This window comes from Trichechus manatus, unplaced genomic scaffold, assembly GCF_000243295.1.
Source record: "Trichechus manatus latirostris isolate Lorelei unplaced genomic scaffold, TriManLat1.0 scaffold00040, whole genome shotgun sequence".
Taxonomy (NCBI): domain Eukaryota; kingdom Metazoa; phylum Chordata; class Mammalia; order Sirenia; family Trichechidae; genus Trichechus; species Trichechus manatus.
Window position 1 is genome coordinate 12,152,349 of NW_004443976.1, and position 13,897 is coordinate 12,166,245.

General features: G+C 47.0%; 1 protein-coding gene across 1 annotated transcript; it reads left to right on the forward strand.

The window, feature by feature from the left end:
• The first annotated feature begins 1,222 nt into the window (after positions 1 to 1,222).
• Positions 1,223 to 2,388, forward strand: TMEM256 (transmembrane protein 256). Its single transcript, XM_004376040.2, has 4 exons — positions 1,223 to 1,358; positions 1,658 to 1,689; positions 1,977 to 2,057; positions 2,164 to 2,388. The coding sequence occupies exons 1-4, from the start codon at positions 1,274 to 1,276 to the stop codon at positions 2,305 to 2,307; spliced, it is 342 nt and encodes a 113-aa protein (XP_004376097.1). The 5' UTR covers positions 1,223 to 1,273; the 3' UTR covers positions 2,308 to 2,388.
• The last annotated feature ends 11,509 nt before the right edge of the window (positions 2,389 to 13,897 follow it).

The window sequence follows — 13,897 nt, forward strand, 5'->3', positions numbered from 1 at the left end:
GGAACCCCGCAGCGGGGACGACAGAGCGAGGAGGGCGCAAGGGGGCAGAACTGTATCAGTGACCCACTGGCTTCGTGGGTCGGCTTCGAGGGACCGAAAGGCGGTCCAGGCGGAGGATCCTAAGGGATCGGGTGCGGGAGGAGGTGTCCACGGCAATCTCCAGGGGCCAGGGGCCCAGGAACGCAGAATCCGCGGTGCAGGGGCAAGGATCCAGCCGGAATCCTCGGGGAGGGGGAGGGATCCAGTTGATCCCGAGGGCGGGCGGGAGGGGGAGGTCCGGGGAGTCAGAGGAGGGCGGGAGTAGAGTCGGGAGCCTCAGGCGAGTCTCCACGGCTTCTAGGAGGGAAGGCGAGGGTGAGGGGAGGTTTCAGGGAAAGCTCAGTAGCCAGGAGGCCCGGACTCCTGGCTCTGCGCGCCAGGGCCCGCCCGCCCCGCGTCCATCCCAGCCCGAGAGTGATGATCCGCCGGCGGAGCAGCCGCAGCAGCCCCGCGCGTCACCGCGCGGCCGCCTCCCCCGCCCCCTGCCGAGAGAGCGGCGCACACCCCTCGCTCGCAACAGCCTGCCCGCCCGCCCTCTGGAGTGTGAGGGGTTGGAGGCAGGGGAAGGGGGCGGGAGTGGACGGAAGGACTGATGGACGTAGCAGGCCGGGGCAAAATGGAGACATCCCCCCAGATCTCCCACCCTTGGGGTCCTTGAGGCCTGGTGGGGAGCAGAGGAGAACGATAGGGGACGGGGCAACACATTGAGAAGGCGGAGCTTTCGTGCTCGGAGGAGGAGCCACAGGCAAGCGGGCGTGGTTTAATGGCGATGGGTGGGGCTTGGGTTTCCGTGAGCTGCCTCTTTTTGGGAGTGGGCCTGGTTTGAGGCTGAACAGGAGGAGCCTGGGAGGAAAGGGGCGGAACTCTGCTTGGGGACCGGGATCTTTGGAAATTGTTCGGAGGTGGCGGGCGGGGGGTAGTGGTGATTAGAAGAAGCGATCAACTTGGAAAGTGGGCCAATCCATGACGTAAATCCTCTAGTCCGGCCCTCAACCCGCCCTCCACCGCTCCTCTACTCCGCTCCTAATTGGTTCTGGTTTCTCCGCCCGCCAGACATCTTCGCCACTCAGCAGCGGTTTTACAAAGGCTCAAGTACCCGGGTGAGGACCTAGACACTGAAATGAACACGGCCTGGATTGGGCACATGTGTAACTTATTTGCATGGGCGATCGGGATTGGCTGGCCTCTTGGGTGGCCTGGGCGGTGTTCGCCCAGCTCGTGACCATCCACTGCCATGGCCGCGTCGGGGGCTGTTTTTAGGCGCCTGGGCGCCTTGTCCGGAGCCGGGGCCTTAGGCTTGGCCTCCTACGGGGCGCACGGTCAGGGGACAGGGGCTGGAACTGGGATTGTGGACATCCCTGGAACGACTTTTGGGGTCTGGTGCAGGGGCGGAGCCTACGGGAAGTGCCCGATCTCCCATCGACCAGGCAGCCCGCGGAGACTTAAACCTTTTAAAGTCCCCCATCCCGGTCCAGTTGGCTCCCAGAACTGTCCGATGTGTGTTTCCACCAATCAGAAGCCTCTTCTAATTCCCACCTGGGTTCCCCGGGAGAGGGGGCGGCCGGGGCTGGCCGTAGGACTGGGTGTTCATCCTAACCTTTGCCTCTCCTCTCTACAGGTGCCCAGTTCCGGGATGCCTACGGAAAGGAGGTGAAGTAACTGCCCTGTTCCCCGCTTCCCGCTTCCGGGTCTACGAGCGCACGAAGTCTGGGGTGCCTAAGGGAAGTGGGTGTGTGTGGGGAGAGGGGGTGCGGAGCCCAGGTCTCTCGAGCAACAAGGACTGCAGGCTTGAGGCGTGGGTGCCTGAGGGAGGGATAAGCTGGGACTGCAGGGGTGAGGTGGGTGTGTGTGAACTTTTGTTCCTTGTGTCTCCACGGGATCTCAGGCTACTGCGTTGGTTAGGAAGCCCCCCTCCTCCATTTCTCCTTTTCTTGCAGCTCTTTGACAAGACCAACAAACACCACTTCTTACACAGCCTTGCCCTGTTAGCGGTGCCCCACTGCAGAAAACCCCTCTGGGTAATTTTCCCCCTTGCCTAACCCTGGCCAACCGGCCCCACGCTCCCTCTCAAGCCCTCCCCACCCCGTTCTTACAAGGCTGTATTTCGCTCTGTGTCTCCTTCAGGCCGGGTTACTGCTCACCTCTGGAACCACATTATTCTGCACCAGCTTTTACTACCAGGCCCTGAGTGGAGACCCCAGCGTCCAGCCTTTGGCCCCAGTAGGAGGGAGCCTGCTCCTTTTGGGCTGGCTTGCCTTGGCTCTTTGAGCTCCCTTATGCTTAATTTCTGGGTTTTCTGGATAATTTTTTGAGATTTGGACAAGGAGGGAATTAAAAAAGAAAGGCAAAATAAAGAACTCTGGAGTCTTTTCATTTAACCTCTTGGAAGAGGAAGGGTAGGGATTGTCAACCTCTGAACTCACTCCCTTTGTTAAAAACTGAATCCTAGAGCCTTGGGTCTGGCGATTTTGTTCACTTCAAATTAACCTGTGAGGTTCTTAAACTGGTGAGCATTTGCATCATAAGGAATGCTGGTAATGATGATTCCTGCTGAAGCACTCCTCTGGGCCTGGGAATCTGTTTTCTAATAAGCTCACCATGTATTTCTGATGCCCACTGGAATTTGGTGATTTCTGTAGCATAGTGGATTCAGTCCTGTTGTTCCACAAGTTTATTGAGCTCCCACTTATTCTCTGCCAGGTATGCTGTGCTGTCCCTGACAGGTCTGATGGGAGAGACAGGCATTCATCAAATTGCTCACATGTATGATGCTTGTTGGAGTCCCTGGGTGGTGCAAATGGCTAAGCACTGGACTACTAATGGAAAGGTTGGCGGTTCAGACCCACCCAGAGGCACCTCAGAAGTAAGTCTGGCAGTCTTCTTCCAAAAGGTCACAGCCTTGAAAACCCTGTGGAGCAGTGCTACTCTGCACACATGGGATTGCCATAAGTTGGAATAGACTTCACAGCAACTAACAACAATATGACAATTATGATAAATACTAAAGCTAGTTGTTGTTAGCTGCTGTCAAGTCGGCCCCTGACTCATGATGACCCCATACACAACGGAACAAAACACTGCCTTGTCCTGTACCATCCTCATGATTGGTTGTGGATGGGACTGTACTAAAGCTACTGGCTTGTTAAAAATAGGAATTTTCGGTTTCCACTTCTGGAGATTCTGATTCAATAGTCCCAGGGTGGGTCCTGGGAATTTCAGAAAGCAGCACTGGGGATTCTGATGCACAGCCGGGGCTGGAAACCTCTGTTGTGGGTGACAGAGAGTCTCTAGAAAGTTTTTGGAGGGGGCCAGGGTTTGACATGCTTCAAAGGTTCTTCTTAGCACTTTTGTCTTAATCTGTAGGTTGATTTCAGATAAGGTTGAGACTGGAGGCAGGGAAGCTGGCTGGAGCTGAAGACAACTTCTTGTTTGTACCTCCTTAGTCTCAGTCTTCATAGGATGGTGGTGTTGGCTGCAATCTGTTCGGCCCCCGACTCATGGCCATATGCAATTGGATCTGACTAATGTTATCCATAGGGTTTTCATCGGCTGATTTTCAGAAGTAGATTTCCAGGCCTTCCTAGTCCACCTTATTCTAGAAGCTCCTCTGAAACCTGTTCAGCATTACCGTAACACGTAAGCCGCCACTGACAGGTGGTGGCTGTGCTTGAGGTATTAAAAAAAAAATAAACCTATAGCTGTTGAATCGATTCTGATTCACAGTGACCTTATAGGATGGAGTAGAACTGCTCCATAGGTTTCCAAGTTGCGGCTGGGGAATTCGAACTGCCAGCCTTTTAGTTAGCAGCCAAATGCTTAATCACTGTGCCACCAGGGTGCTTGAGGTATATTGGCTGGGAATCAAACCCGGGTCTCTGGCATAAAAGGAGAGAATTCTACCACTGAACCACTACTGCCTTCACATATAGGAATAAGCCTACTGAAATAGCAGTGCCCAGGTGAGAAGAGAGAGGGAGGCCCCGCAGGGGAAATGGAACAGTACTGCTGCAAGAGACATTCCAAAGGATCAGGAACAAGGCTTGATGTTTGGGGGTGGAATTAAAGATGATTCCAATCTATATGGATAGTTTGGGAAGAATAAGTGATAGGTACATAGAAAACAAAATAAATGGAAAAAAAGAGACAGTTACTCCAGGAAAAGCAGAAGATTGTACAAGAAATAAAATGTAATCATAATGCATTAATTGGCTCAGCACTGAACAATATTTGGACATTTTATATTGTCGTAACATAAACACCGAATAGGGATTAACCAAAAATCGTTATCTATGCGGAAATGGGGCAGAGAGAGAGAAACTCTGTGAGTGGTATAAGTGCTAAATCCTCATTTTACATAATAGGAAGTCAGGAAAAATCTTAAAAATGGTAAATCGAGAAATATTATGGAGATAAATTGCAGAAGGAACAGTTAAGAGAGCTGAAAGTGGAAATGAGGGTGGGGTGGGGAAGGGGGGAGTGGGGCACTATTGTTTATATTAGAAGCCAATTTCATTTTTTAAAATGATGTGCTTATAATACTGTAATAAGACTAAAAACTTATTTTAAATCTATTTTTTAAAAGGTCTGTGGTTGCAAGACAAATGGGAGGAATAGGTGGCAGTGGCAGAAATGGAAAAGGGAAGAAATTATGGAGGAAAAGATAGACATTTGACTTTCAATCAAAGCAAATGTGCGTCCCTCCTAAATGCAATGTTCTGTGGCAGCTGTAGGGCTTGACCTCAAGCACCTTTGGTTCTTGAAGTGAGGGGTGAGGCGGGGAGATGTTAAGGCAGGCAGGACAGGAGAGGTGCCATTAATTACAACATATTTTGGGGTTCAAAGCGGGAACAGAACATTGTGTATTGGGGATCAGAAGATCTTTCATAGTGCTTAAGATGTTGCTTGAAGGAGGTCTGTTGTGTGCAGGAAACAGAATGAACAAAGAGAGGTAGGGAGGTAAGGAGTTTGGGGTGGCACAAGTCCCCATTTCTTTGTGGGCTGAGTTTCTGAGTCAAGCAGGAAAGGACTGAAAGAAGGTGAAAAGACAGGCTGGAGTAGCACCCGCTACGTATAGAGAACTGGGAGATGTTTGTTGTTAGCTGCCGTCAAATGAGTCCCCATCTCATGGTGATGCCATCTGCAATGGAATGAGACCCTACCCAGTCCAGTGCCATCCCCATGATAGGTTGTGGATTGGACCATTAATCCATATGGTTTTCATTGGCTGTTTTTCAGAAGTAGATTAGAACTCCTGGCGACCCCATGCGCAATGGAACAAAATGCTGCCTGGTCACGATATAGTTCATAAAGATAATGTTCTGAGTCCTACCAAGGTGAGTAGCATCCCGGGTCTTGAAAGCTTGCAAGCAGCCATCTAAGACAGAACTATTGGTCTGGTCACGTCAGGAGCAAAGGAGCACGAAGAAAACCAAAGACTCAAGGAAGCTATTAGTCCAAAGGACTAATGGCCTACATGAACCACAGCTTCTACTAGCCTGTGACCAGAAGACCTAGATGGTGCCTGGCTGTCAGCACCGACCACTCTGACCAGGATCACAGTAGAGTGGGATCCCTGTTAGAGTGGGAGAAAAATGTAGAACAAAACTCAAATTTACAAAAAAGATAAGACTTACTGGTTGGACAGAGACCAGAGGAACCCCTGAGACTATAGCCCTAAGATATCCATCTAACTTTTTGAAGCCACTTCAAAAATTGAAACTAATTGAAACCACTTCCGGAGATCACCTTTCAGCCAAGTAGTAGACAGGCCCAATGGGTAGACAGTAACACTCGTGAGGAATGTGCTGCTTAGAACAATCAACTATATGAGGCCAAGGGGGCAGCATTTGCCCAAAACCAAAGACAGGAAGGTAGCAAGGGGCAGGGAAACTAAACGAATGGAAACAGGGAACCCAGGCTGTAAATGGGGAGAGTGCTGACACATTGCGTGGATAGTGGCCAGTGTCATGGAATAACTTGTGTATGACCTGTCACAGATTGAATTGTGTCCCCCAAAAATATGTGCCAACTTGGCTAGGCCATGATTCCCAGTATTGTGTGATTGTCCACCATTTTATCATCAGATGTGATTTTCCTGTGTGTTGTAAATTCTACCTCTATGATGTTAATGAGGCAGGATTAGTGGCAGTTATGTTAACGAGGCAGAACTCAATCTACACGATTAGGTTGTGTCTTAAGTCAATCTCTTTTGAGATATAAAAGTAGTGAGCAGAGAGACATGGGGACCTCATACCACCAGAAAAGCAGAGCCCAGAGCGCACGTCCTGTGGACCCAGGGTCCCTATGCTGAGAAGCTCCTAGACCAGGGGAAGATCGATGACAAGGACCTTTCTCCAGAGCCGACAGAGAAAGCCTTCCCTTGTAGCTGGCACCCTGAATTTGGACTTCTAGCCTCCTAGACTGAGAGAATAAATTTCTGTTTGTTAAAGTCATCCACTTGTGGTATTTCTGTTATAGCATCACTAGATGACTAAGACATGAGCTGTTGAGTGGGAAACTAATTTGATATGTAAACTTTCACCTAAAGCAAATAAAACGTTAAAAAAAAAAAAAACTATGAAGAGAATTTCCTTAATTTGGTAGAGGCATCTATAAAACACCTAGAGCTAACAATATCCTGCTTAATAGAGAAACAGTGAATGCTTTCCTCTAAGATCAATTACAAGACAAGGATGTCCATCTCACCACTTATAATCAGTATTGTACAAGAAGCTTTAGTCAGTGTAACAGAACAAGAAAAATAAAAGTCATAAATTTTAGAAACAACAACAACAACGCTGCCTGGTCCTGCACCATCCCTATAATCAATTGGGGATCAGACCATTGTGATCCATACAGTTTCATAGGCTGATTTTCAGAAGTAGCTCGCCAGACATTTCTTCCTAGTCCATCTTAGTCTGGAAGCTCTGCTGAAACCTGTTCCGCATCATAGCAACATGCAAACCACCACTGACAGAAGGGTGGTGGCTGTGCATGAGGTGTATTGGCTGGGAATTGAACCTGGTCTCTCACAAGGAAGACGAGAATTCTATTACTAAACCACCACTGCCTCACAAAAGATGTTTAAAAACCAAAAATCAAACTCATTGCCATCGAGTCGATTCTGACTCATAGTGACCCTATAGGATAGAGGAGCGCTGCCCCATAGGGTTTCCAAGGAGCGGTTGGTGGATTTGAACTGGTGACCTTTTGATTAGCAGCTAAACACTTAACCACTACGCCACCGGGGCTCCAGGAAGATGTTTAGGGGTGCAGTATTTATTAAGCCAGTGTGCATCAAGTGTTGATTATGTGTCGAAAGTTCTGCTGCGAATGAGACAGACATGGTCCTTCCCCTCATGGAGTTTCCTATCTAGTAATGGCAACAAACCTGTGTGTTTCTATAGTGATCTCAAATCCCATAAGGTATAAGTCACTATTATGTTGTCAAAATGCATATGTATAAGCATTCAAAATATGAACTTAGAAATATGTCTACCTTGGTGAGATTCTAACATTAACTATAAGTCATTAGATTAGAAACCTGTAAGTCATAAAGTTATTTAGAAATTTTATGAACTTAGACATAGAAACATAGGTGTGAAGTATGTAAAGAGTCTAAACAACCTTTAAGTTCACTTTGATCTGGCGTGCTGTGACACAAGAAAACATAACATAAATCTAAACAACTTCCTTAATTCCTTAATTCCTAAGATGAGTCATTTGGCTACTCTCTAACCCTGGAGAAAAGACATAACATACTGATCTTTGACATCACACTGGCCCTTGTCGTGTGGAACCAAGGTGACAAATTCACATATAAACCTTAAATTTCTGCTCACTGACTGAGACAGCAAATGGAATTGAGATTCTGTCTACCACTGTTGGCCTTGGAACCTATGAGGAACCTCTGCCAGGTTTGAGCCATTGTTAAGCCTTCCTCCTAAGACCCCTTGTTAAAGGTAAAAGCCTGAAGTCTAAAGCTTTGGACTCTGACACTCTTTTAACGCAGTACTGAAGTCACTCCTGAGGTTTACCCTCTAGCCAAAGATTAGACAGGTCCATAAAACAATAATACACCTAGCTCAATCATATATACATGATTAAATGGGCACACCAGCCCGGGGCGAGGACAAGAAAGCAGGGGACAGGAAAGCTGGACAAATGGAAACGGGGAACCCAAGGTCGAGAAGGGGAGAGTGTTGACATGTCACGGGGTTGGCAATCAGTGTCACAAAACAATATGTTTATTGTTTAATGAGAAACTGATTTGCTCTGTAAACGCGATAAAAGAACTAAGATTTGGACTGGTTCTAAATGAATGTTGTGAGGTCATACTTGTGTGCTTTGCCATGACTCACTTGCAATAAATGAAATGAGTTTATGCATGATAAATCTGAGTATGTCTTATTTTTTTTAAGATAAAATCCTACACAGCAAGACCTTAAAAAAGCTCACAAATATTTCATTGTGAGTGGTGATTTGTGCTTGAAGGAAAAGAACAGGGAGGCAGTGGAGCAGCGGCAGAATGGAGGGTGTGCCCCTTTAGCCTGGGTGCTTAGGAAAGGCCTCACTGAAGAGGGCCTGTTGAAGCTGAAATCTGACAGGTATGGAGCTAACCATATGCTGTGGAGGTGAAGTATAAGATAGGCAGAAACAATAGTTGGCGAAACTGGCTGAAAAGGAGCAGCTCAAAGTCCTTGAAAACAGGAGAAAATTTGGTGAGTTGAAGAAAGAACAAAAGCAATGTGGCTGTGCAGTGTGATGGATTGCTTTTGTGTGGCCTTTCTCGCCATCGTCTTGTAACTTCCACCCAAGTGATTTTAGGTGGGACTATGCAAAATAAGGTGATTGTGGTCCACCAAAGGGATTGTTCAGTTTTGCCATCCTGCTAGGCTTAAAATGAGTCATCCCAGAGGTGGGAAAGGGAGGATCTCACCACCACCAAGGAAGAAGGGCCAAGAATGGAGTGCGTCCTTTGGACCCAGAATCCCTGTGCTGAGAAACTCCTGGAACCAGGAGACTGAGAAAGAGAGCTGTAACACTGAAGACAGCGAGTGGTGGCAGAGGAATGCCGGCAGGAGAGACCAGCAAGAGATGGTGAAGTGGGCCTCTCGACCCACAGAATGGGAAAACTGAGTGCCTTTGGGCAGGAGGCTTGCTGGCGGAATAAGGTGCCTCCAGACACTTGGTGGAGCTAGGTTTGCCAACTCAAGGAGTTAGAGTTGAGCGCCTTTGGGCCAAGGCTTACTGGTGGAGTAGGGTGCCTCTGGGCATTTATCAGCAGAGCTAGAAGAGCTTTGTAACACTTGCCGTAGCAGGGCAGAGGCCAGGGGGCCTGCAGGCACAGCTGAGAAGAAGCTGTCCTGATGGAAGAACTGTGTCCTGTGTGTTCCTGAGCCTGAATTGTAACCTGTTGCTTCCCTAATAAACCCCATAACCATGAGTATTGTCTGTGATTTCTGTGTTGCCTTTGCAATAAATTATCAAACCCAGCAGAGAAGGAGAATGCCGTGGGAGGGATGGTTGATGTCAGAATTGTAAAGATGGTGGAGAGAGAGGAGGCGTGTGTGACCTCCTTCTCATAGGAATCAGCCTTGGGCCATTGATCTTGAGTCTCCTTCCTCCTCACGAAGTTCCAGGAGGTCAGACACCCTTGCCACATAGTTTTGGGTTTTTTTTTTTTGGTTTTTTTTTTGCAGTCTTTAAAAATTTTTTTTTTTATTGTGCTTTAAATGAAAGTTTACAGTTCATACAAAAATACAAAAATTTATACATACACTGCTATGTGACCCTAGTTGCTCTCCCCATACTGTGACAGCACACTCCTCCTTTCCACCCTAGATTTCCCGTGTCCATTTAGCCAGCTCCTGACCCTCTCTGCCTTCTCATCTCGTCTCTGGACAGGAGCTGCCCATTTAGTGTCATGTAGCTACTTGAGCTAAGAAGCACACTCTTCACGAGTATCGTTTTATGTCTTATAGTCTAGTCTAATCTTTGTCTGAAGAGTTGGCCTCGGGAATGGTTTTAGTTTTGGGCTAACAGAGAGTCCGGGGGCCATGTCTTCCGAAGTCCCTCCAGTCTCAGTCAGATCATTAAGTCTGGTCATTTTACTAGAATTTGAATTATGCACCCCACTTTTCTCCTGCTCCATCAGGGACTCTCTGTTGTGTTCCCTGTCAGGGCGATCATTGGTGCCACACCGTTTTTACAGGCTGCCATGTGACGAGGGGGTCCCAGATGGCTGCTGCAGGCATTTGGGCTTTATTTGCAGTGCAATTGAAAGGTTTTAAAGCAGGAGACTGATATGATCTGATTTATTATATTTTTAGAAGATGTGGAGAACCAACTGGAGCACGGCAAGGATGGCCATCAGGAGGCTAGTCAGAAGGCCATTGAAGAGATCCAGGTATGAGATGATGGTGGCTTGGCTTAGGGTGCAAGAGGTGGTGAGAAGGGGCCAATTCAGATATATTTCAAAGTTAGCACTGACAGGACTTGCTGATGGATTGGATATCAGGCGTGAGTAACAGGGAGATCTCTGGCTTAAGCACCAGGATGGATGGATGTGCTGTTACTGAGATGAGCAAAACTGAAGGAGGGGCAGATAAGGGAGAGGCAGACCAGGAGGTCAGTTTTGGACATGTTGCTTCTGAGATGCTCAGGAGACATCCAAATGGAGGCACCAAGCAGGCAGCTGGGGAGCTCAGGGAGACATCTGAGCTCAGGAGAGGTATCTGGGCACAACTTTACTCTGCATCCCTCTATGGCCAGGCTTCCACCCTATCTCTTCCCCACAAATACCCTTGCAAGGATCCCATGAATCACGATGACCTCCTAGTTGCCAGACCGAATGGACAATTCTCAATCTCATCTTTCTCAACTTCTCTGCACACTTGACACAGTGGGCCACACTGTCCTCAAAACACTCCTGTTGCTTCTATGACACCACCCTCCTGGTTTCCCTACCTCTGTGGCTGCTCTTTTTTTTTTTTTTAATTAATTTATTTTGTTGTTGAGAATATACACAGCAAAACTTATACCAATTCAACAGTTTCTGCATGTACAATTCAGTGACATTGATTACATTCTTTGAGTTGTGCAACCATTCTCACCCTTCTTTTCTGAGTCATTCCTCCCCCATTAACATAAACTCAGTGGCCCCTAAGGTTCTTATCTAATCTTTCCAGTTGCTGTTGTTAATTTGACCTTATATAGATAGTTCGTAAAAGAGCATAATGCTCAAGGCAGACATTCTTTACTAATTAAGTTAAACTATTATTTGGTTTTAAGAAGACTTCAGGGGTATTTTTGGTTTAAGGTTTAAGGATTATCTCAGAGCAATAGTTTCAGGGGTTCATCCAGCCTCCATTGCTCCAGAAAGTCTAGAGTCCATGAAAATGTGAAATTCTGTTCTGCATTTTCCCCCTTTGGATCAGGATTCTTCTGTAAAATCTCGGATCAAAATGTTCATGTGGCTGTTCTTTTTAATCCTGCTTTGCCAGTTTCTCCTTCTATACTTAGTTTAAATAAATAGTTTGCAAAAGGTTAATGAGAAAACAAAACAAAAGCGCACACAAAATGGTGGAGTAGTCAGACACTTCCTGTGGTCCCTCTTACAACAAAGATCTGAAAAAACAAGTGAATCGATTATATATGACAATCTAGGAGCCCTCAACATCAAAGGCAAAGTTGAGACACTGGACTGAGCAGCAGGGGAAGGGAGAGACAGTTCAGAAGCAGAGAGGAGTTGCCAGACCTGACCTGCCGGGACCCAGCACCCTGCAGCCGGTGCATGTGGTGAGCAAGCAGTGGTGCTTGGGATGCGTTTTCTACATCGGGAGAGACTGAGCAGCAGAGAGTCTACTCAAGCCTCCAGAACCAGTGAAAAGCGGCACTCAATCAGCAAAAGATAAGTACATGCATCTAACCTACCTGGAGGATCAAAAAACACTCTTTGGGAAAAAATCCTCTCTCATTTACCTGCCCCTTCCCTGCTCTGCACTGGGTCCCTGGTCTGCTTTAGCCATTGCCGTGTCCCATGGGCCAGAAGTAAGGACCCGTCATGCACCCTAAGCCATTCTCCCAGTCTTGGAGAGGGAACAAATTAACAAACAAGAATAAATAATCTGCCAGCTCCCCTAAGCCGGGAACTTAGGGTAGGCGCAAATCCTTTTCCTATAACGAGCGTAAGGGGTCCACGGACTTTGAATGCCTTTCACCCCTGCATAATCCTGTGGGGGCCCATTTCAACAGTGTAGGCCCTCATTAGCACAGTACAACAGGGTATATACCTGAAGCCTGACTTCAGCTGTATCAGTTATATGGTGAAGTGGTAGGTTCATGACATTTGACACTGCTCTGCCCATTAAGCAGGGTCCTCACCTATCCACATCAGGGGCCTGAGGACTGGTGGCTCCACCCACCCCACCTAGCCACCTGCAACGGGTGTCCAAGAATAAGTGGGGCCCCCTAGTCCTTACAGCCAACAGCACTGGGTGCCCATAGTCCGGCTGCAAAACCCACCCACATACATGCTTTAGGAACAGGGACACACTTTCCTCCCAGACACTCAGTGGTAGCTGTCAGCCCCCTGCCTTGCTCAGTGCGTGACCCTCTACTGCAGCCAGATACCTGTGCCTACACCAATCACCCCTGCCTGTCTAGGACTGTAGGTGAGAGCCTTCACTGCACAGTTGGTGACTGACTACCTGGATACATGAGCTGCATCCATATAAGAAAAGTAAATGGACTCCTGGGCTCACATACCTAGTAACAGATCTAACCACCTGGTGACAGGATGTTAGAGCTTCAAAGGTGCCAATAATCAAACTAGCTCACACAAGCAGCCTATTTGGGCATATCAAAACAAAACAAAACAAGAAGCTAAGACATAGTAAGCAAACATAAATATATATAATAACTTACTGATGGCTCAGAGACAACATTCAATATCAAATTACATAAAGAGCAGACCATGACGGCTTCAGCAAGCTCCCAAAATAATCAAGAAATTTTCTGAAGGAAGAGAACTTCTTGGAATTACTGGGGGTACAATACAAAAGATTAATATACAGAACTCTTCAAGATATCAGGAAGGAGATCAGGCAACACCCAGAACAAGCCAAGGAGCACACAGACAAAGCAGTAAAGGAACTTAAGAAGATTAGAGAAGAGCATAATGACAAATTTAACAGGCTGCAAGAATCCATAGAGAGACAGCAAACAGAAAGCCAGAAGATTAACAATAAAATTTCAGAATTAGACGACTCAGTAGAAAGTCATAGCAGCAGAATTGAGGCAATGGAAGTCAGAATTCGTGAGATTGAAGATAAAACCCTTGACACCAACTTATTTAAGGAAAAATCAGATAAAAGAATTTTTTAAAAATGAAGAAACCTGTCATGGATTGAATTGTGTCCCTTAAAAATGTGTGTATCAACTTGGCTAGGTCATGATTCCCAGTATTGTATGATTGTGTAATCTGATGTGATTTCCTTATGTGTTGTAAACTCTATCACTATGATGAGGTTATACTGATGACGTCTACAAGATTAGATAGTGTCTTAATCCAAACTCTTTTGATATATAAAAGAGAGAAGTGAGCAGAGACACATGGGAACCTTATACCACCAAGAAAGCAGTGCCGGGAGCAGAGTGCATCCTTTGGACCTGAGGTTCCTGCGCTGAGATGCTTCCAGACCAAGGAAAGACTGATGCACCACGAGGACCTTCCTCCAGAGCTGACAGAGAGCGAAAGCCTTCTCCTGGAGCTAATGCCTTGAATTCAGACTTGTAGCCTACTGGACTGTGGGTACAATTATTGCTTTAGTATTCTTAGCCATAAAATATGGCTGCA